Below are 25,756 nucleotides of genomic sequence, written 5' to 3'. Positions count from 1 at the left end.
TAAGTCTAGACATTTGTCTGTGCTCGTACAAGTCACAGTGTGTAAGCATGCAATAGTATTGTTAAGATTCTATTATAAAAATAAATCTTAATTTCCTTCAAAGGCTTTTTTGCCCAAGTAGTGGAATAGGTACATGACAGCATTGAAACTGATACAAGTAACTTTCCATCAGAATCTCCATGTATGCATGATGAAACCAGAGAGACAAATGTGAACTACAATGCTTTGAGGCAAAAATTACAACTTAAACATTATAAAAATTATAAATATAATTTTGTTCATGTCCTGGAAAAAAATGTATCAAAAATTGATTCTAAGTTTTCAAACAAGTGATGAGAGTATTTCAAGATAGCACAGGAAGAGAAAACTATTTGAAATTAGTTTATAGCTATCTCCTTTCCATTTACTAGACTAGTATAGAGTTTGAAAAAGCTGTTTCGGCCACTGGAAAACTTTAAGCAAAAGTATACTTCTAATTTGAAGTTAACGCTTTAAAAAATATTTTTTTCTAATTTTTTGTTTTATGAAATTACTTTATTATTTTAATGCAGTAATAATTTTTACTAATAGTTTGTTAGTAAAATATTGAACATTTTATTTTTAATTTTATTAAATTTATGGGCTTTTCTTAATATTTAAAAAATACATTTTGAAACCTATTTAAGATGTAGTAAATATTGTTTCACTGATTTTTATTTTAATTTATAAATTATTCCAACTTTAAAACTAAATAGCAGTTATAAATACTAATACTTCTGTATTACATAAAACATTTATCAAAATGCTGGTGATGGAATTTTGTTCTGATATTGCCGTCCCTACTCTATTAATGCTGCGTTACCAACAGTGCCCGACACTTCTCATTAAAATCAGTAGTGTGCATTCCACAGGTCACTGGACAAAGTTTGGAATACTATGTCCAAAAAATAGAGTAAAGCTAATTAACTAATGAATATTGGCTTTATTGGGAAAAGGAAACCTAATAATAGAAAGATATTGAAGTCGGTGGTTAAGAAATCATTTTAGGAAGAAAACAAGTAAAAGAAGATTAGAGTATGCCTTTTTTTTTTTTTTGTCTCCTCTTTTCCACTGTTGTATTTTATTTTCCTTGTGTTTTTTTTTTTTCCTTCCCTTTCATGTATCTTCACAGATCCTCACTGCTTTCCTATCTATCATCTCCCATTTTACCACTAAAATGACACCTTAAATATTTCCATCACAATCATGAGGTTACCCTTACCCTAAAGTCTCAAAATAGTTTTATATAAAACACAACTATAAATTGGATGTTTTAGAAATATGGTGATCTGAAAAGTCTTTCTTTTCTCTCCCCCCATATTTACCACAATTGGCCTCTGACTAAAATGGCTGCTAGACACCTAGCGTAGCTCAAATTAGTTAGCTGTAAGTCTCTCTGACCATTTCAACAGGAGTTAATGCACTTTTGTAAACACATTTCTTAAAAAGGTCTATGTTGTTCCAGAGTTTGCTTTTGTTTTCTTTGCTTTTGTTTTGTCTGTTTTGCATTCTTCAATGTCAAGGCTACTATTGAAACTTTCTTTTTCCTTGAGAGCAGGCTGAGTTGATAGGATGTAATTTTTCTTACGAGTAAGACTTGGAAGCTCCTTTTAGATTTCAAGCCATCACTGCGAGTGGCGGATTGGAGATGATTGCCTGAAACTCAGTAGGAAAATTTTCCGAAGGAAGAGGAGGGGAGGGGAGGGGAGGGGAGGAGAGAGGAGGGCTTCTAAGTTTAGGATACAAGTGCAGGTTTCTTACACAGGTAAACTTGGGTTATGGGGATTTGTTGTACAGATTATTGTATCATCCAGGTATTAAGCCTAGAACACATTAGTCCTCCACCTTTGGATTAAACCTCTCTGGGGCACACATTGCAGATAGTATTTGGGGGCCTCTTACATAGTATATATGAGAGTAGAAAATCTTTGGCTCTTCTTTTTTTTTTAATTGGATCAATAAAACCTGCTGTGTTTAGAAACACTTTCTCAGAGTTGCTGCTTCCCAGTGCTCGTCCAACACCCTTTGGATCTGATTCTTCTTAATGGCTGAATATTCATTCTTCAAGTCATAGACCTGCTCCTGTTCTTTGGAAACTGCAACACAAAATAAGTCCAAATATCACATGCGTCTTTAACTGCTGTTGGCCAATTCAGTCCATTCTAACTCAAAAGGAAAATTGAAACTCATCAACTTTTAGGATATGCTAAAGCTCTTCTATTCTTCTCTATGCTACTACATGCTCATCCTCAATAGGAAGGGATGCTACCTTTCATTAAGTTGGTATTTGGAGTGATTTCTGTATATCTAGCTAGGCCCTCCGAATGAGAGATGTAAAGTAAATATATCTTACTGTCTGTGGAGTAGTAGAGTAAAATACATAAAGATTTTCATCTATGAAATAGCAGAGTATAATACACTTAAAGTTAGGACAAATTTAATTTTATTAACCACTCTAAAATTTTTAAGTAATATGGCCAAAGCAACTAATGTAATTTCTATGAGTATGTTTCCTCATTTATAAAAGTGATAAATAATAATAATATATTTCACAACTTACAAGAATTGAATGAGAACATACGAAAATTATGTAAAAGTAATTAGCCTAGTGGCTGGCATGTGGTGGGTGCTGAAAAAAAAAAAAAAAAAAACTGGATGATTATTTCTGACATAAATGGAGAAATAATTTAATTCTGCAAGATGAAAATGCAAAGCTGTGTGCCTCAAACTACAGGAAAGATAAATTACTAAGGCATTTTATTGATGCTATTTCAGTGAAATTGTGCCAACAAGGCCTTTGATCCCTTTTATGAAATTATTTTTTGTTTTTATAACAAATTTAAAACAATAAATACATAGTTAAATTCCATTCATTAATAAATAGCTTCTACCAACTTAAAGTCATGAGAAGTGATATTTTTGGTCTTAAAATATTTGGTTTTTACATTAGAAAAAACAGTATTTCATTTGGGGCTCCATTTATTTTATAATAGAAAGTTTACTAAATATGATTTAAGGCACAGTACTATTTCCTGCAAATTAAGGAGAAGTGAGGGCAGTGGAAGCCAGAACACCAGTGCGTGTTCTTTAGCAACTTGTAGATTTCAGTTAATGAAGTACACTAGACTGGAATATAGATTGTTTGAAAAACAATTGTAAAAATGACAACTAACAAACAGAAGTCTTCTAAGTAGCTCATCTATAACTAGACCATTATCATCCACCGGTGCTCTATCCTGTCTCAAATTCATGTAGTCATGATTAAATCCTGCTAGCACATCATCGCTATATAATGGCTCTACTAAACATTAAAAAATCACATTTGTCATCTTTTTTCTTCACATTTCAGTACTTTTCCAAAATATATATTGTATTGTTAATTATCAGTTTAGGCCAAAGTTGATTTTATTCTTAAATTCTCGAAAGAGATTATTAAGAGCATACATTGAAAATGTAGTTTACTGTAATTCTTTCCAAATACAAAAATATCAGGTTTTTGGCTAAGATCACAGGTATGTAGGGAAAAAAATGATTAATAACACCATATAATTTAAACAAAGCCTTGTTCCTTTGGAATAATGTTAATAGGCTTTTCTGAAAATATTTAAATTGTATTTTTTCTAATTTATACTGATGTATTTACAGCTGTATGTCAGGATTTACTGGAAAAAACTGTGAGAAAGTAATTGACCACTGTAGACTGCTCAGCATCAACTGTCTGAATGAAGAATGGTGTTTCAATATAATTGGAAGATTCAAAGTAAGTAATTTAATACATGGCAACATAATTTAGCACTTCAAAATACAATAGATTCAGTCAGTCTATATTTCAAATATTCTTATTAATCTTAGCCAGAGAAATATATCCTTATATGTATATTTAAATGTGACTTCTATAAAGGTTAGCAATAGGGGTTTTAATTTTTAAGAATTATGTTGGGAGTGAATTAATAAATGTTCTAGGAGGTGTTTTTATTATAAAGTAAGTGTAAAGCTAATTGAGTCCTGGTGATACAGCTCTTAGTATATAAAACCCCAGTTACTAATACTTTAAGCTCTTTAACTAGATGAGAAATAAAATCAGTCTAGTGGTTGATTGTTAGGGTCCACAAAATATGCTTTTTAGTGAATAGTTTTTGAAATTAATTTACAAATACAAAATGTCTGTGCTACACTTGGTAAGGGATATTTTACAACCTAGCAATGTTACTTATAGGTGTGTCTGTTGGAGAAATTATCAGGTATTTACTGAGAGAGACATATACAGGAATTTTCACTTCAAATCTGAAACAAAAACCTTGTACATAAGAGAATGGACAAATTCATCATGGTGTAGTCTTACAATGGAATTATAAAAACTAGTTAAAATGAATAGACAATAGCTATATGTATTAATTCTTACAAATATAAAAATATTGAATTTGAAAATGTTATTCATGTACAGTGTGACAATATTACTCAAAGTTGTAAAACAAATGTATACATACTTCTGTAATTACATAAATGTATATCAAAAGTATAAACACAAACTTGAGGATTACACACACCAGCTTTATTTGAAAGACAACCTATAGGGCGGTAGATGGGAGAATGAAATCAGGGAGAGTAGAAAGGGGACTTCCAATGTTTCTGCAAAGTTTTGTTTTTCAAAAAATACTTTTTTTGAGAAATACGGCAAGAAAAATAACTACAACATGAAGATAGAATAAATAAAAGTAGTATGGTTGTGATAAGCATACCTCATTACTATTCATTAGAAAGCTATAAAAATTAAAAAGTAGAACTAACAAGTTAAATATGGCAAAATTCCAGGATTCAATATAATTTTTTAGAAACCAGTAGTGCTTCTGTAATATAACAACAATGAATTAAGACATGAGACTAAAAATTAATACTATAAAAGTGAAAAAAGTATGATTATAAGTGTATCGAAGCACTTCAGAAAATGTTTAACAAAATGTGGCCAAGACCTCTATGTTAAAAACTAAAAAAAAAGATAACAGAGGGAAATTAAATATGCCCTATAAATAAAATTATAACATATTTATGAATTAGAAAAATTAATATTTTATGATGTCCTCTCTTCTTACTGATATTAACAAGTGTTTTGTAGAAATGGGCAAGCTGATTATAAAACTGATATGAAACATCAAAGGACCGCAAATAGCTAAGTAATCAAAAATAACAGCAAATTTGAAGGATTTTATGAAAATGATTTCAAGAGTTATTTTCAAGCTAGAGTATCAAGGCAGTGTGGTACTGGCATGTGATGCTTAATACTGAGTGTCAACTTGATTGGATTCAAGGATGCCAAGTATTGACCCTGGGTGTGTCTGTGAGGATGTCGGCAAAGGAGACTGACATTTGAGTCTGTGGGCTGGGGAAGGCAGACCCACCCTCAATCTCGGTGGGCACCATCTAATCATCTGCCAGCATGACCAAAATATAAAGCAGGCAGAAAAACATAAATAGGTTAGACTGGCTTAGCCTCCCAGCCTACATCTTTCTTCTGTGCTGGATGCTTCCTGCTGTTGAACATTGGATTCCAAGTTCTTCAGCTTTGGGACTCAGACTGGCTTACTTGCTCCTCAGCTTGCTGACGACCTGTTGTGGGACCCCGTGATCATGTGAGTTAATACTCCTTAATAAATTCCCCTTTGATATAAATCTATCTTCCTAGTTCTGTCCCTCTAGAGAACCCTGAATAATACATAGCATAAGGATGAACTAGAAGATGTCTCTCTCTCTCACACACACACACACACACACACGAAAGGAGAGTTCAAAGATAGATCCACAGGGAAATTTCTTTCTATCTCAGAAACACCAAGATAATTTAATGAACGAAGGAACATCTTCTTATTAAAACACACTTGGAAAAAAAGTGACTCCATACTCCCTACCTCAAACCACACAATAATTAATTTTACATGAAGCATAAACCTGAGAGTAAAAGAGAAATTTATAAACCTTCTAGAGAATAAAATGGAGCAAAAAAAAAGAAAAAAAAAAAAAAAAAAAACCAACCAAACAAAAAAGGATGATATTCTTTATGACCATGCATTAGACTAAACTTTGTTAGATAGGGCACAAAATTAAATGGTTTATTGAACTTAATTAGGTTTAAAAACTTCTGTGCATCAAAATAATTTTTAAAAAGATAATAACCAGGGATTACCCATCTAAATTTACATTGGAAGTAAACTTAATTATAATAGCGGTATGTGTTGTTCACATGAGATAATATGAAATAAAATGTCTTTATTGAAACAAAATGATGTCTTTATTGAAACAAAATGATGGAAAAAATCGAGAGAAGTACTAATCAAAAACTGGTTGATGCCTACCTTACTTTTATGTAAAATAGACTTTAAAACTTAAAAATCAGAAATCGTAAAATTCTGATTTTTAAAATTCTTAAAATTAAAAAATTAATAAATCCTCTTTCATGGTGGGGTGTATTTGTTTCTTCGTGAAAAACTATATCTGAGTTATATTGTCCATTTTTAAAGGGAAAGAAATAAAATTAGAAAATATATATTGTATAGACAATCTTTAGATATCAATGAAAATAAAAGGTAAATACACATTTTAAGTGTTCAAACTGTCTCAAATTTTTAAATTTTATTTTATTTTATTTTACTTTAAGTTCTGGGATACATGTGCTGAATGTAAAAGTTTGTTACATAGGTATACATGTACTATGGTGGTTTGTTGCACCTATCAACTCCTCATCTAGGTTTTAAGCCCCGCATGCATTAGGTATTTGTCCTAATACACTCCCTCCCCTTCGCGCCACCCCACCTGATGTGCCTCAGTGTGTAATGTTTCCCTCCCTGTCTCCATTTGTTCCCATTGTTCAACTCCCACTTATGAATGTTTGCTTTTCTGTTTCCTATGTTGCTTTGCTAAGGATGATGGTTTCCAGCTTCATCCACATCTCTGCAGAATACATAAACTCATTCTTTTGTTATGACTGCATAGTATTCCATGGTGTATATGTGCCACATTTTCTTTATCCAGTCTATCATTGATGGGCATTTGGGTTGGTTCCAAGTCTTTGCTATTGTAAATAGTGCTGTAATAAACATACGTATGCATGTGTCCTTATAGTAGAATGATTTATAATCCTTTGGGTATATACTCAGTAATAGAATTGCTGGGTCAAATGGTATTTCTAGTTCTAGATCCTTGAAGAATCACCACACTGTCTTCCACAATGGTTGAACTAATTTACACTCCCATCAACAGTGTAAAAGCATTCCTATTTCTCCATATCATCGCCAGCATCTATTATTTCCACGTTTTAATGATCATCATTCTAATTGGTGTGAGATGGTATCTCATTGTGGTTTTGATTTGCATTTCTCTAATGACCAGTGATGACGAGCTTTTTTTCATATGTTTGTTGGCTGCATAAATGACTTCTTTTGATGGGTGTCTGTTGATAAACTTTGCCCATATTTTTATGAGGTTGTTTTTTTCTTGTAAATTTGTTTAACTTCCTTGTAGATTCTGGATATTAGCCTTTTGTCAGATGGCTAGATTTCTCACTTTTCTCCTTATTTAATCTGGCTAGTGGTCTATTTATTTTGTTAATCTTTTCAAAAGGACAGTTCTTTGATTCAAAGATTTTTTGAAGGGTTTTTCGTGTCTCTGTCTCCTTAAATTCTGCTTTGATCTTACTTATTTCCTCTCCTTCCTTGTGGCATCAATCGGCATTCTGTGTCTAACTAATCAAGTGGGGACTTGGAGAACTTTTCTGTCTGGCACTCTGTGTCTAGCTAAAGGATTGTAAATGCACCAATGAGCACCCTGTCAAAACGGACCAAGCAGTTCTCTGAAAAATGGACCAATCAGCAGGATGGGGATGGGGTCAGATAAGGGAATAAAAGCAGGCTGCCCAAGCCAGCAGTTGCAACCCACTCCAGGTTCCCTTCCACACTGTGAAATCTTCATTCTGTCGCTGTTTCCAATAAATCTTGCTGCTGCTCACTGTTTGGGTCCCCACCACCTTTATGAGCTGTAACACTCACCACAAAGGTCTGCAGCCTTCCTCCTGAATCCAGCAAGACCACTAACCTGCCGGAAGGAAGAAACTCCAGTCACATCTGAACATCAGAAGGAACAAACTCCAGACACACCATCGTTAAGAACTGTAACACTCACCGCGAGGGTCCGCAGTTTCGTTCTTGAAGTCGGTGAGACCAAGAACCCACCAATTCCAGACACAATGGCACAGTCTGTCATGGCTTCACTTGGCTAGGGTAGGGATGTCCCTGACCCCTTGCACTTCCCATGCAAGGAATGCCCCACCCTGCTTCTGCTCGCCTTCCATGGGCTGCACCCACTGCCTAACCAGTCCCAATGAGATGAACAGGGTACCTCAGTTGGAAATGCAGAAATCAGAAATCACTCGCCTTCTGCATTAGTCTTGCTGGGAGCTGCAGACCGGAGCTTTTCCTATTCAACCATCTTACCACACATCTGGTAATCCAAACTGTCAAAAAGTTAATGAAATATTGTTTAAGGCAATATGAAGCTATCATTTTATATATTCATATCACCGAACATTAAAGTATACACAGTTTATATTTCTGTATCACAAAGGAAAATTGAGACAGCATGTTCACACGTATCCAGGAAAAATATGACTTGTAATAAGCTCACTGAGTGGCGGTAGAGCAGTATGTGCCGGAAATTTTTCAACCTGTAATAATTCAGAAATATCCAAAGTAAATTTAAAAGATTATATAAAACATGCATACAAAATATTCATTATAATATTTATTGTAAAGGAAAATCAAGTTAAACAACAAAAATAGTAAAAATTATAGTGTATCCATATAATAGAAGATGAATCCGTTTGGCCTTGTTTTTCAAGCTTGTTAATCACATTGAAAATGCTCAAGTTAAAATATTTTGTGAAAAGCTGTTGTATCATTCTATTATTTTGTTTTAGATATTTGTATGTATTTATCTGCTTGTAAAAAAAAATAATTTTTATGTGTTTTCTGAGGTGCTGAAAAGGGTAGAAGTCATTCCAGGACTGCTCCCTCAGAAATTGATTTTACCTTCTAGAGTGGTACAGACACTAGAAAATATATATCAGGAGCGGAGGCTTTCCCAAGTAGCAGAAAGCATAAGGGAGGGGAGCCATTTAGATGGCAAAAGGTGATGTGGGATTTGATGTCATCCATCCCCATTCTCATTTAGCATTTAACATGAAAATTTCTTAGCATATTTGATTTGGTTTGATGGAAACATTAAAATATCCAAAGCCTGTGACCTGCCTGGCCCAGGGACAAATTGAAACAGACAGGGACATCGAAGCAAGGATCCAAAGAGAAACATGGAGGAAAATGGATTTGGAATTCACAGAGTGGTTCCGTTAGTATGAGAATTTAACATAAGACCAAGTTTAATCAGAGTTTTGATGGCCAGTGGGGCCAGGATGAAATTTGTATTTATTCGGATGTGTATTAAATAAGCTAGAAAAAAATAAACCAACAAATTTGACAGTAGTTTACTCTGGTTAATGGGATTAGACTAAAATTAAAATGTTCTGAACAAAAATATGTTTCCTTTTTAGTATGCATTTAATGAAAGTTCTATGAAGAATAAAGCATTCCTCATAGTAACATTAAGATTAGGAAATTGATATTAATAAAATAGGCTGGAAAATATGAGGAGAGGAAAAAACCCTGTAGGTCAGAACCTTATTAATTCTAAGCCATGCTCTTCATTATGAGTTAAATTTCTCTATTTTCAATTCATTTTCTTTATAATTGAAGTGGCATAAGGATGGCAAACTTTCTCATTGAAACTGTGATGAGGAATATCTAATTAAGCACATTCACAATGTCAATTGCATTCTCAATATTAATAATATAAATGGCCTCAGTGATAAAAATGTTGCTTTACAATTGAGAGTGTTAGGTTTCTAATCACCATCACATAAGTATGAACTATTGAACAGATTAAGAGCTCGTGGAAGAAAAAGAAAACAAAAAACTGTAGTTATTTTCATGTTTATATAAATAAATGACATCCAATACATTTTAAAATGTTTGATATTATGCGCATTGTAATTGTAAAATACAGGTACTATGCAATTAAATATTATTTATTATGCCTTACAGCAATGATTCAGGCATTCTTTTCCTTATAGTTTCAGTAATTTACTGACACATTTATTTTCATTTTGATGGATAATACATATAGTTAGAAATGCAATTTCTGGTTTGTGTCTATTCAAATATTGTATAGCTTCCTAATGTTATGACTTTAAATTATTGATTGTTTTTTGTTATACCATCAAAGAAAATAGCACTGGAGCTTTATACAAAGCTCTTTCGGTTCTCTTCTTTTGCAATTGGCTCAGGAGTGCATATATAAGGATTCAGTTTATGTTTTATCTTGTTTTCTTAAATCTCTTATAAGGCTTCATTACAGAACCGACAAAAAACATAAAATTTAAAACTAATCTACTTTAACTTCACCATCTGCTTTATTTCTGTGTTCTATTTCTATCCACCAGTTATATCTTTTTTTTTTTTTTTTTACAATTATCTTCAACAAGAGTGACTTATGTAAACTCACGCTGAAAGAAGTAAAGCTCGAATTAGAATTCCATATGAGTACAATTTGCATTTGGGTAGGATTAAAAGTTTTAAATTTCAGTTGCAACAATTGAAAAATCTAAAGAAAATCTCTCTCTCTCTCTCACTCTCTCATTATGTCTGTCCCTCTCTCCTTGCCTCCCTTCCCCCATTACACACACACACACACACACACACACACACACACACACACACACAGAGGGAGAGAAAGAGAAAGAGAGAGAGAGAGGAATTTGAAGGCTCACATAATTAAACTTTGCAGAGAGGAAACCAGGTAAGCTTTTAACCAGAGGCTCAATATTATCATACTTCTCCTTGTTTGCTCTACAATAACAACGATATCATCCTGGAAGTTCCCATAAGAACTCAGACATATTCCTGCTTGAGGCCTTTGTTGTAAGCATTTATACCCAAATTTTCACCCACATTTATTATTCATCAGTTTCTTCATTCTGCATAGGTATTTTCTCAAATGTTACATTCTCAGTTTGTCCTTCTGTAGAAACCCAATCTAAAATGTTAAATACAGTCCTCCCTAGGTATCTGTGGAGTGTTGGTACTAGGGACCCCCACCTACTTGGAAACTTCATGGATGCTCCAGTCTCTTATATAAAAGGATACAGTGTTTGCATATAACCTGTCTACATCCTCCCATATACTTTACATTATCTATAGATTACTTGTAATACCTAACACAAAGTAAATGCTATGTTGTTATACTCTATTTTTAAAGGAATAATGACAAGAAAAAGGAGTCTATATGTGTTTCATACAGAGGCCACCATCAATTGTCTTAAAAAATATTTTCAACCACAGTTGGTTGAATCCATGGATGCAGAACTCATGGAGAAGGAGGGCTAACCACACTCCCATACTCTCATCCAGCCGATAGGCGCCATCTCCTCTTTCTTTGTTTTTTTTTTTTTTTTTTTTTTTCTTAACAACTAATTGCCATCTGGCTTCCCAGTTTACAACATAGTTCTTCATACATTCTTTTTATTGACTAGATTAGGCTGAAATGTATTCTCTACGAAGAAAGATATATTTGTTTCTTTGTATGATACTAACTGTCTTCTAGGGAAGGAAGAAATATTGCCCTAAAGGCAAATTATGCCAAATGTAGTTGGTGGAACCCTATTTGTAGGGACTCCCTTATAGAAAGTGCACAGACTACATAAACTGACCAGGAGAACTCTTTCTTAGTAAAGAGATAGTCAGAGCTAATTTGACCAAGACTGGAAAGCCAGATTCCATTTTATAGCAATACATAGAATATGGGAAAAGATGCATGTGTTGAAAGGTCTGAACAATTAAGTGATGCATAAAAAAATTGCATTATGGTTTTATGTAAAATATATATATATAAGTCAATCAAAGAAAGAAGCATTGCAGCCAGGACTGTAATCCAAACTACCAAGGAGGCTGAGATGGAAGGATGGCTTGAGGTCAGGAGTTTGAGACCAGCCTGGAATAGATAGTGAGCTGCAATTTCTTTTTTTTTTTTTTTTTTCAATCTGTGTGGTCTGGTGGCACATATCCATAGTCCCAGCTACTTGGGAAGCTGGAGTGTGATAATCACTTTGAGCCCAGGAGTTAAGGCTGCAGTGAGCTATGGTTGTGCCACTACACTTCATCCTGGGGTAACAGAGTGAGATCCTGTCTCAAAACAAAAAAGAAAGGAAAACAAGGAAAAGAGAAACAGGGGGAGAGAGAAAGAAAGAAAGAAAGAAAGAAAGAAAGAAAGAAAGAAAGAAAGAAAGAAAGAAAGAAAGAAAGAAAGAAAGAAAGAAAGAAACAGAGAGAGAGAAAGGAAGGAAAGAAGGAAGGAAGGAAGGAAGGAAGGAAGGAAGGAAGGAAGGAAGGAAGGAAGGAAGGAAGGAAGGAAGGAAGGAAGGAAGGAAGGAAGGAAGGAAGGAAGGGAGGGAGGGACGGAGGGAGGGAGGGAGGAAGGAAGAAGGGAGAGAGGGAGAAAGGAAGAAGGGAGGGAGGGAGGGAGGAAAGGAAGGAAAGAAGAGAAAGAAGCAGCATTGGGTAAGCTAAGTATGTTATGACACTCGAAATATTAGTATACAAAGGTACACAAAATTGCAAAATCTGAAATTCATGCTATGCTGATCTACTAAAGCCTGAATTAAACAGAAATACTGAGACCATCACCTCACCAATTACATTTTAATCTGCCAAAGATAGCTTCTGATTACACCCCAAACCAAATAAACACACTAATATATTCATTCTTTATCAGTCTTCAGAGACAGTTTATTCAGGCTTAGGGACTGGGTTGTCAGTGCCGTAATATGTGCCGAGAGTCACAGACATCTTTGAAAAGAAATAGTTAGAGTCAAAAACAGGAAGATCCCTGGAGGAATCAAGTGTGATTTTTGCCCTCTAGGTAATATGTGGCAATGTCTAGAGACATTTTTGGTTGTCACAAGTAGAGATCAGGGCTGTTACTAGTGTTTGGCTATAGAGGCCAAGTTTGCTGCTAAGGATCCTACAATGCACAGGAGAGCTTCTTACAGTAAAGCAATATTGAATCCAAAATGCCAGTATTGTTGTGGTTGAAAAATTCTTCCTTAGAGGAAGTTTAGGTTGTAGAAAGTGGAAAATAGTAACACAAAAGGAAAGATCAAATGCATACAACTTTATGAAAGTTAGGGAACCTAGACTTACAGAAGAAAAACTTCTGTTTCAGACTAGCAGACCATAATAACATGAGATAGATTCCAGATTAGGAAATCTTTTTCTGGTTCATGTGGGCATTGCGTCTGAGAGTTAGGTGCACATATTTGGTTAAGACAAATTGTTTTCTTGTTATTTTTCTTGCTTTGTTGGAACAGACTAAGCACTTTTGGTTCAGAATGGTATATATATAAATTGCTTGGTCACAAACTTTCTTTTCAGTTCTTCCCTCTAAAATGCTAACTTACATTAAATTTGCTTGACTTTTTTCCTCTATGTATATTATTAGACATGTAGGTGAAAAGTTTGAAGGATTTTTGTTAAGTAGAATGAACTTGTGTGATAACAGAGAGCTTGTTCTCCTTCATTTTTAAGAAAAGGGGCAGGGGGAAAGGTAGGATCCCAGATGTATTAAGCATAAAATAACAAAATCAAATAGCCACTGAATTGTTCTGATATAGCTTCAACAATACCACATGATCATGATCCATTTCATTCATGTCCTGGTCTATGCCTTACATCTCCTCTCTTCTCTCTCTTTCATGGACATATTTTCAATGTCTCTCTGAAACAACTTCATTAATTGAGTAGTTTACCTTGCTCTTGTACAGACTCTTGGGAGGGAAGTTGGCTTATGCTTAAAGTACTACTTGAAAGGAGCAGCATCCTCAAACTAGCTGTTCACTTCTAAACATGTTTCATGTGCACATGTTACTGTTTTTCTAGTTCTATGATATATTTTAATAATTTAAATTACTATCATATTATAAATAAGCAAACAAAAATGTGTTTTTACTTGGAAGAATTATTTCAAATAACATAAGAAGCATCTGTCACAGGATTCGTGTTTAAGTCATTCTCAAATGGTGTTATTGCCATAAAATTGTTAGTCATTCAAAGTGGTAGAAACTTTATTTTTGGTCAACCTTAAATAGTATTATCTGGGCCTTTTTGGTTTGTCCTTTCCTAGGCAGCAAACAATAATAACGCTTCAGATGTGTTCAACTGAGAAAGATTAATAGAAATCAAAGTTACCACATAACTTCCATTATGTGTGAAGGATTTGATATACAGGAAATTTACCAGTATCTTAATAGATCTAGGATAAAAATGGAAATTAACATGGTTATTCTGTGTCCCTACCCAAATATCATCTTGAATTGTAGTTTCCATAATCCCCATGTGTTATAGGAGGGACCCAGTAGGAGGCAATTGAATCATGGAGGTGGTTACCCCCATGTTGCTGTTCTTGTGATAGTGAGTGAGTTCTCACAAGATCTGATGGTTTTTTTAAGGGTTTTTTTTCCCTTTTGCTCAACACTTCTCCTTCCTGCTGCCATGTGAAAAAGGATGTATCTGCTTCCCCTTTTGCCATGACTGTAAGTTTCCTGAGGCTTTCCTACCCATGCTGAACTGTGAGGTAATTAAACCTCTATCCTTTACAAATTACCCAGTCTCAGGTATGTTTTTATTAGCAGCATGAGAATGGACTAGTACAGAAATGCTCAGGAATCAGTGCTATGCCAAAGTTACCTCTACATACATGATACGTAAATTAACAGATTTCCAATGAGAAGTACTTTAATAATTTCACAAGTTTTCTGTTGATTGGCTACAATGATTGATATTGGCTATAGAGTAGGAAATATTTAAAGGAGACCTCTAATAATGAATTCATAAACTTCTTCTCTCACACTTTTAAACTTGATTTTTATGCTAGTATCCACTTACAAGAGTAAGCACCAAAGGAGTTGCAAGTTTATCTTTTATCTTGCTTGTTTTCAGCAGAACTTTTGTAGGTGATAAAGTAAATTAAAATAGCTAAAATATAAGAAGTGACAGATCGAGATTGATTCATTCAAATTAGTGCAATGCTTGTGAATAGTTAAAACATTCATATTTAAAGGGAGCATATAAACATTTTAAATGTCTTAGAGAAATTGAGGATGTCACTATGTCTTTACCAGTGCTGGAACAGGAAAAATAATTGGAAAAAAAACTTTTTAAACAAGTTGTATTATTTAAAAATTTGCCTGTTATGGTTAAGAATAAATCATTTGTGAAAGAAAAACAAAATAAGATAGGGTTATTTATGTGAACCTATTTCATATTTTGTTTTGGATCCTTATGAAGCAGCTATTCTACCAATATGTTTATTAACAGGATTTAGAGCCATACTATCTGTACATCTGCTAAGATTCAGTACTTTAGAAGGAGTTTCACAACTATTTGGGAAAGAAACCAGAACATAAACTTTCTTCAACAGTTTCTGGGCATCCAGAGTATGCTGGGCTGAATAATGGTGCCCAGATTTTCCTCTTTGTCCTAATTCCCATAACCTATGGACGTTATCTAACACGCAAAAGGGACTTTGCAGATACGTTGAAGATAAGTATCTTGAGATGAAGAGATTATCCTGATTATCAGATGGGGCCTGATATAATCACGAAGGTCCATATTAAAAAGTTGCATACAGAATCAGAGACAGAGAACTTGATATGATAGCAAAGCAGAGATTTGGAGTGTTATCTTTTAAAGTTGAAGGAAGGAAGGAAGGTGCAAGCCAAATAAGATAGGCTACCAATAGAAGCTGAAAAAAACATAAAGAAACAGATTTTCTACTCAGAACCTGCAGAAGAAGCCAGTTTGCTGACATCTTGACTTTACATCAGTAAGACTGATTCCAGATTTCTGACCTCCAGAAATGTTAGAGAATAAATGTTGTTTTATGCCACTACATTTGCAGTATTTCATTACAGTAGCAATAGAAAGCAAATTCACAAAGGCTTCAAGAAAATTTATTTGTAACACCAAAGTAAACTTGTTAGCTGAAAATCATTAAAGAAGCTCTCTAACTGAACACATAATTTTGAATCTAAATATGGTGATAGGTCCTCTCTAAAAAACGTATATAAAATATACAAAATAAGTCAATCTAGATTTATTCTTAGCAGTCATTTTTAGTCTTAGCTGAGTTTTAGATCCAACAGAAATAACTGATACAAGTGGATTGGGTGTCGATCGGGAAAAACCAAAAGCAGCAAGATGATTGGTTAGTTGAGTATCTCAGAACAAATGGATTTAACTTTCATTAGTCAAAATTCTGCATTTACCTTGACATGGTTGGCACATTTAGAAGATCCATTTGTCAACTGCTTACGGAAACAGCAGACTTTCACAAATGAGATATTGGCTTGTAACATTTTGCTGTCCCATTTCTAACTCAGGAATAGCCCGTGCTAATGGCATATCCTGTATGTGTACATACTTCACTAATTTATTGTCCTCATTAAGACACATTTGAGAATGAAAAAGGATCCTAACAGTTGTTTGGTTGGAGTAACAGGCATTAAACTAGGTTTGGTTTACACAAAAGGCACTAACTGGTGTTCTTCCCAATATGAACATCTAATGTTTAGAAATTGGTGTCTACATGACTCTTATGTTATCTTTAACAATTGCAAAGTCATGTTTTCACCTTGTACTCAAAAGTCAACAGAAACACTGATTTAAAAAATAAGGCAATCCATGTTACAAAGTGAGAATCATACATAATGTACTAGACAGCCAACATTCTGATTGCAGATGTAATCACAGGTATTACAAGAGGCCCATGGACTAAGTAATTTTATTTAGCCTCAGTAAGTTTTGGCAAAATCTTTAGTCACTTGTCTTTAGGGAAAGCATCTCTCTAATTCTTTTATAATCTCTTAGTGCTATGTAACTAGTCCATCTCATTGAAAGAATATTGAAAATATTACATTATGGAACCTCTCAACTCCAGGCACACAATGTTGAACAAGACAGACCATGATCTTACCTTATGCTTTGTAATAGTCACTCACTGAGATATATATATATATATATATATATATATATATATATATATATATATCTTAACTTTAATTGCAAACAAAATAAAAGATAAAAGAGAAACCTAACATCAATTGCTGAAAGTTTAGATTTGAAAATAGTGTCCACCTATTACTGAGGAGGGACTGACCACATATACACACTCCCACAGGGGGAGATATAGGACACAGAGACAGAGATCCACAGGTTAATATTGTCTATCTTTTGCTCAGTTCTTCATAATCATTTCCTGTCTAAATCTGGGATCAGGCAGAAAATTATTTCAGGCGTAAGAAGTGCAGGCAGATGGAGGGCCAAAACAGGAATCTTCCCAGATCCTGGAAAAAATATGAGTGAGATTTTTGTTGGTTGTTGCTATTGTATATACTTTGGATAAGCTTACTATTAGCAAATATAGGTCGGTCCTTGAGTATTCTTACTTCTGTTATGAGAACAGAGGAAGGAATTTATTCATTCTTTGTTGGCTACCAAGTTTCCCTAGGTTGATAGTTGCCTGAAGTCCTGACTGTTTATTTTTCCAGCTGCTCTTCAGCGTTAGGAAGACTTTTTTAAGCAATGTATCTCAACTCACAAAAAATCCTTTGACAGTATGCAGATGACCAGAACTCCTTAAAATGAGGTGGAGAGTTTAATTATGCAATTGTACCAAAAATGCTTGATACACACTATCACTCAGATTTTCATCAAAAGAAAAAGTTACTTTTCGCATTTGAATAGTGAATATAGAAATCAGAAGAAACATACTTCATTTTTTAAAAAAATTTATCCACCTCTCCTCTAACTCCATAATGTTCTAATTGGCCAAGTACTTGTTTTAATACATGTATCCTATCTCTTTAAGTAAAGATGTTGAGAGCTCCATGGTGTCATCCTGGGTGAAGGAGCTGAACTTTAAAAGTACCCAAATTAACCCAGAAGAGAACATTGTCTGTGAACTATCTTGTTAAAATGCCTGATATAAAAGGTAGATGTAAGAAATATCTGAAATAATTATAAAATTACCTAGAATCAAACCCAAAGAGAAGGATATCATAGTAAGTCTTAATATTTTTAGTATAGTCCAACTTGATCTCTTTTATGAGGGCCATGGGTTAAAATATATCTGAAGCACATATCTGTAATGAGTGGATTATCTGAAAAAAAATTTTTCAACTCATGCAAGATTATCATATTTTGAAGTTTTATTCATTTTGTATTTCTGTATTATTACTCTAGTATATCTGTAAATGTTTCCTATGTAATGACTAATATCATTCTGAGGTTGATTGTTTACTACTCCTTATGGAAGGAAATGTTCTAATCAATGTTCTACCATGAATTGAAAAAAAAAAGACGTTTAGTTGATTATATTTTTAGTCAAAGCCTGAGAAAAATCATATTACCCTACAGTTTCAAAAATTTGCACAGACAAAATCAAACGATGTAATGTATCAGACATTATTTAATAATTTATGTATGAGAGATATTTAAGAAAAAATATCCAAGAGTTTATTTGGAAAAACAAATTTAAAAATATATAAGGAAACTTTGAAAAACTACCAAAGAAGTACTTGGAATACCAGGTGAAAAAATTAATTATAAAGCCCCAATAATTAAGATATTATGGTAGCACAATAAAAAAGAGAATTACATTAAAATAGAGAAAATCAATGCAAGAATATATTTAAAGTCATTTTCTGAATTTATAAACTGAAATCAGTGGAGTAAAATTTGATTATACAAAAATGATATTGAAAAAATTATAATAAAGTATTTTGAGGGAAAATTTAGTTCACATACACATCTACAATTGGAAAAAATATGTGACACATATATTTAACTGAAGTTTTTAGTTAAATAACAAAATGCAAAATACTGATAGATTGAAGTAATCTAAATAAATGCTACTAAATAAACTTGACTTGTATTAAAAGAATTAAATCGTCAATTATCAATCTAATTTTTAACTAATTATGAAAATTAAAAAGAACATTAAAGTCATTTTTAGTCTGTTAAAGATATACTCTTCCTGAGATGGCAACGTTATCAAATATATCGTCTATGCCATGAAAAACAACATCAATCAGAACATTTACAATATTGTGGAAACAAAACGACGTACATTTAAAGGAGTTGAGATGTTTTTCTATCTTCTGAAATGATTAAATATAACTATAACAAAAAATGGGTAGAGTCAATGTAGGTTATCTTGAACCTAAAGTTTAATTGCTTAATTAATTGTTTATTTAATATTATGCCACTTTTATAAGAAGTTTGCATTAGCAATTAGCTGGGAAGGGAAAATAGGGATTTTGGTTTTCTACAGTCATTTGTTTGATAGAAGAATGAAACAAATAGATGTTATGTAGCCTATAAGAACAAAAGGAAGATGTAACTGCAAAAAAGAAAAAAAAAAGAGTTTTAATATTATTTTAAATCATTAAGGTAATCATTTATCTTCTTTTGCAGCCCATGTTGATCACATTAATTCCTGAAGTTGAATGACATTTGGCATGCAAGTCTATGTAATATGTGAGAGACAACTACAAAGGTTTAATGTCATGGCAAAGACATTTTTAGCCCAGCAGCTAAAAGTTGATTTAGGACTAAACACAATCAGATCATTTTCATGGTTCTTTGAGACTGCTTGCTTTCCTGTTGAAAAGGGTGACTTCACTCTAAAGATTTCCCATAGCTTTTCTTTTTTTGAATTTAAAGTAATGATAAGAGTTTAATAAGAGACACTGTATTTATAAAGTTTAAAAATGAAAGCCCTTGAGAAAAAATAAATACATCAGAACCAGAGAACAATATAGCACTGGAGAATATTACACTTTGTCTACAGTGATATAAAATACCAATACAGAAATTTTTTAAGAAAATTTATATATTTAGGAAGGGGAAGAAACTGTCTCCTAAGAAGAAAATACTTTAAGCACCTGTAGAAAAAACATTACATAGAAACACATGCACATACATTACATATATAGGCATACATATAAGTGTATACATACATATATGTGTATATATAATAATGTATCGTGTATACATACATATATGTACATATGTAATGTATATGCCTGTGTATATACATTTATACAAACACACATACACATATATACACATGCACATAAATACATATATGTCAATTTTACTTTACTCCCAAATAGTAAAATATATCTAGGTGTGTTTAAATGACACACTCAACTTTCAGCATCTTGGATTAATGATGTCCTAGAATGTATTGCCTGTAGGAATTGTGAGATTTTCATTGTTTGTTTGTGTTCATTTTAAAGTTATATCTAAGATAACTGGGACAATTTTGTTCTTTTGCTTTCTTTGTGCCAACTCCCCAGAGCATACTCACAATAAATACATTTTGAATAAAGAAGTGATCTTGAATAATAGTGATTATCATGTCTTAAAACAAGAAAATTAAATACTTGGTGATGAATTAGCCACAATTTTGTTCTTGTAGTAATACTTTTGAAAATCAAAGAAATCTTTAAAAGGAAATAAATGAAAATAGGGGAAGAGCAGGTTCTCTGGCCATTAGCTGTTGTGCACTTTGATGGGATACTACAGATTGTGAATAATAGTTACTCATATATGTTTTAGAATAGTGTACATTTCTTCACAGTCATGAAACATTCCAATATTTGCTCAATTTCTTGAGTCATTTTCTCATAATTAGAAAATAAGAGGCTTGAGCCCAGGAGACAGAGGTTGTTGCAGTGGGCAGATATAGCACTACTGCATTCCAGCCTGGGCGATGGAAAGAGAGACAGACCCTGTCTAAAAAAAAAAAAATAAATAGAATGAACGAACAAAGGAAGGAACAAAGGAAAGAAAAAAGAAAGAAAGAAATTCCTGTCAGTCACCTCACATGTCATTAAATTACATTGATCACTCACGTATCCATATATTAATATTTCTAAAGGAAATTTAGAAATTAGTTAATTATAGTGTCTTTGGTAAAAGGACACATATTCAATAATTTATGGTCACCTATCATTCCTTGAACTCCAGTCACAATTCTATATGTAGAAATATAGATGGAAATATGGAAAAGAATACCTTTCCTATTTCATGTATAGCCCAATACATGCCTTCATCCAGAATGAAACTACCTCAGAACATTTGTGATTATGTCGGCTTCTTCCTTTCTATTCCCATTGTTTGCAATACTGTCTTCTACACAGCACTGACTACACTAAATGGGATTTCTTGGAATGACTGGAAACACACATTAGACTGTGAGCTCAGTGAGATCAAGGATGCTGTCATTAAATTTTGTGTTTCTTTCTAGCATAACAGCTGGAGAAGAGTTGTATTTCAGAAAATATTTGTTGGATTTTCACATTTCTCTAGAATATGATATGGTCATGGAATTGTCAGCAACTACTGTGATTTATGGAAAAATGTTAAAATAATAACAGACCAGAAAATGATCTCATATAATTTCCCAAACTGCTTGAGAAGTATCTGTTAAAATCAGATTTCCCTTGATCCCCAAAGAGCCAAAATAGGCCAGCTTTGTTCTTTATTTTGTATTATTTTACATTTTTTTGGTACAGTTCCTAAATTTAGGTGCTACCCAGAAGAACTAGAGAAAAAATAATGCTATTTTTAGCATTATTTTTATTAATATATAGTTATATTAATAGAACCTTATAGTTATTAATTTAAATAATATATTTGCTATTGATTTTACTTTATTAATTTTCCATAGAAGTGTTTGACTATGAGTGGAAATTGAACATTAATTTATGTAAATTTATCATTGCTTTTTAAAAGATCATTACATTTCTTTCAACTGGGTAGAATACAATATTTTAGAAATAAGCTGTTAATAATGTATTAGTACTTCAGAAGGATAAATGAATAAGTGATGTCAAAGCAAGAAGGTTGTGTCATTAAAACAATAAAACCTCAGAATTATAAGGTTATATGCTTCAAATTTTTAATGATAATAGTTTCTGTGTGTCAATTAAAACTTCCATTGAAAATATTTTTATTGGGGAATAGGGAATAAATTTAAAAATAAAGTAATAATTGATGAGATTTGAAACCTGAGTATAAAGGTTTTATGTCTTAGACTTGTGAGAATTGAGGTGTGTGAGCTGAAAAGAAATCTATACTTTTTATTTCCTTATCTGAAGTATAGAAATGAATATACAAGTATTCTTTCCAGGCTATTAAAAAAAAGATGAAATGAATAGATTGAGATAATGCTTTTGAACCCATTTGAACAACAGTGAATTCACATACATGGTAAAATGGCCACACATACAAATACTAAGAAAAAAAAGAAAAAGAGAGAGGTGAGGTTTTCCCACTACTAATATCTATCTGAGTATATACAGGAATTTATTTTCATTTTTCTGTATAGTTTTCAAAAACTAACAAATGCTTTAAATAAATATAAATAGAATCACCAGGGAATCTAGATGCTGTAATAATAGGTATATGCCGTAATTTCATGATACAGTTTCTTTAAGAAAGAGAAGTTTACAATGCTTAATACATAATGAAAAGTAGGATTTCTAATGGAAATCATTATCTTTCCTAAGAAAGGTTGCTGCTGAAATAAGAAATCAGCATCTAGAGTTGTTTTAAAATCCTCTTCATACTAGCAATCAAAATCAGTTTTTCTTTATAAAATGGAAAAGCCTTAAGGAAAGCAACATTGAATATATTTGGCATATAAAATGATAAATCAGTTGGTTAAGGTTATAAAATTGTTCTGAATATGTATTTTGTGTCAATCAAATAAAAAGCACAAAACTTTGATACTGCAAAATTTGCTTATTTCTGATGTGACATGAGATATAAGAAATAGATTACTTTTTATAGACAATTTTCTTGATTCTCTTGTTTCTTTTTACTGTCATTGTGAAACTATTTTATCTTTGTCTTAATTTCACTGTTTGCTTACCAAAATTACTCCTCTCACAAGCTTATTGAGGTTCAAAGTCAGTTCAAGTTTAGTTGTCTAATATGTACCAGTTAATTAGTTCACTGTCAACAGTAAGATAGATGTTTGCTTCCAAAGGCATGTTTGTGTATTCCCAATGCTTGTCACCCTACTCAGTAGCAGAAGAAATAGAGGAAATGCTGAATTGATTCGTCTTTTCAGTTTTATACATCAAGTACAGGATAGATTAACACATTGCTATTTTTCATGTATATTTTTATTAGCAACTTATAAACACCTATTGTTTACTGCAATTAATGTAATTTTTATTTTCTTATAGAAATAAATATATTTCTTATATAAATATTTTCTTATAGAAATAAAGGTACTACATTTTGCAGTATAAGCTCTAATTTAATACATTTGATAATGAGTTTAGTCTCACCTATAGGTGGAGGAAACTTCTGATAAGCGTGTTAGGTTGGGTTATGCTATGGTAACTAGATTCCCCCTCACCCAACACACACACACACACACACACACAGTTTAGAAACCTACAGCAACAGAGGATCATTTCTGTCTCTCATGGCATGTCAAATACAGCTCTGCTCCTCATCCTCCTTAATTTCAGAAATAAAGCTTTGAGTGTATAATCTACACTTAGGAAATGTAACCATCCCAATTTCCCTAGGATTGAGTAATGTAGTAGACACAAGACTTTTAGCTTTTAAAAAAGGAAAGTCCCTGGAAAACAGTTAAGTTGATCACCTTAAATTCAGCATACCATAATAAGTGAAATTATTTAAATGAAGATAATCCTACTTCTATTTTAGAGGTAAAGTTTGAAATGTATAAATTTTGCGATATATTCCCAGACTACAGAAAATTTTCTGTTGAATATTTTTCACCTAATCCACGAGTTAAACTGAAGATAGTATTTAAAATAAGGATTATTTTAAAGCATCAATTTCAAATATTAATTGAAATAAATTAAAAAATCAAACTAAGTGAACACTTCCATGTAAACTAACTTCTTTTTAATCTCTTTGGTTCTAAATAAGATTGGTGAGAAAAGTTAATATTACCATATTACCTGAGGTCACTGTGAAACTTAAGATATCTTAACAACAGAGAAGGCCATCATTCTACGGAAAATTAACTTCATTCGGAAAGAGAGGTCACATTAAAATAACTGAATTCCACAAAGACTCCTATCTGGTCACACAAATAATGTTTGCCTCACATAATTGTCTTTTTATTTAAGTTTACAAAAACTAAAAAAAAAAAAATAGTGTTTTAGCAGGCAATGAGCATTTCACTGTGGATTTGAAATAATTTCTTTTATTAGCAGCATTTTTGAAATTCATAATCAGAAAAAGGAAGTTGATTTACTTAAAAATCATCTTACTTGTATAACATAGAACTTAAGAAAATACTTTGTAGACCCCTGGTCAATATAATAAATATTTTTTCATAACAATATTACCAAAGTATTGTCATTTGTTTAATATTCTCCACCATTCAACAGTTGTCCCTTAGGAATATCAACTGGAAATCTGGTTCATCCAGTAAACCAAAATGGATCTACCAGTATAAAATTAATCAATAAAAACAGCTGGGGTATATTTTAATGTTTCCCCTTTTCCTTTGGCTTCTAGAAAGGTCAGAGCAGTTTAAAGACAAACATTTAGTTTATTCACTCAATAGATGGCATCACTTGAAGCTTAAGAAACTGCACATGCGTATTATAGACAATGGACAAGAACAAATTAAGAGGGCAAAGGCCAGGAATGTATTTCACATAGCAAGCCAAAAAACACTTGACTAAAAACAAAGCAACACTAGTTACCACTAACCTTAAGAAGATAAATATTATTCATGATTTAGAAGTTAAGAAAGTGAATAAAGCTTTTGTAAATATACAAAAAGAACTTGTACACTGGTCAAAAGGCCTTTCTCTCGAACCTCTGCAGAAATGATGAGCGTCTCAGCAACATGATGAAAGTGAACAAAGTTAATACTGATGAAGCTTCAAGATTAACGGCTCAGTTGTAATACAGCAGTGATGCATCTAATTCCTCCAAAAGACTGTTAAGTTAAATGTTTTACACAAAAAGTGCCTCCACTCTTCCTTCTCACCATCATACTTTACTTATATTAACTTGCTTTAAAAGTTATATTCTATATCTATTTTCATGTTGGTGCTGTGAAATGTGTGTGTGTGTGTATGTGTGTGTGTATGTGTGTGTATCTGCATCCTCACATGAACACACAAGGTATAAATGAGAGGTTGGAATCAGAGATAGACCTATATGACAATATTCCTCACCTCTACATATGGTTTAAATAAATTGCTCTTTTAAATTAACTGCTCTTAACATTAAGGTTGTTATGTTAGAGGATAATGTCCTGGTGTTGCAATAATTTTTAAAAGGTATTAAGAGCTGCAATCACAAATAACTCCCTCTAAATCCAAACTTTATCTAAAGTTATAATATCTTCATAGTGTCCTTATTCAGTATAGAAGGATATAAGGACAAATACGTTGTTCAGACACACCTTGAAATATATCCTCGGTGACTTTGTTTTTTCATTAAGCAAAGTCAGAAGTCAAATGTGGTCTTCAGGTTAAAGTAGTAGGAAGAATACCACAGCACCCCTGTGA

At 32.7% G+C, this 25,756-nt stretch overlaps 1 protein-coding gene across 1 annotated transcript in view; it reads left to right on the top strand.

Moving 5' to 3' along the window:
* Window positions 1-25,756, top strand: part of LOC101000355 (protein eyes shut homolog) — an 88,852-nt gene that overhangs the window by 19,901 nt on the left and 43,195 nt on the right. Inside the window, exon 3 of the mRNA XM_021936793.2 lies at window positions 3,664-3,778. Within this exon, the coding sequence (XP_021792485.2) occupies window positions 3,664-3,778 (115 nt within the window). The remainder of the gene's footprint in view (window positions 1-3,663; window positions 3,779-25,756) is intronic.

Source organism: Papio anubis, chromosome 6 (genome assembly GCF_008728515.1).
Source record: "Papio anubis isolate 15944 chromosome 6, Panubis1.0, whole genome shotgun sequence".
Classification (NCBI taxonomy): domain Eukaryota; kingdom Metazoa; phylum Chordata; class Mammalia; order Primates; family Cercopithecidae; genus Papio; species Papio anubis.
Note: the sequence above shows the minus strand (reverse complement) of the source record. Positions and strands in the feature narration are given on the sequence as shown.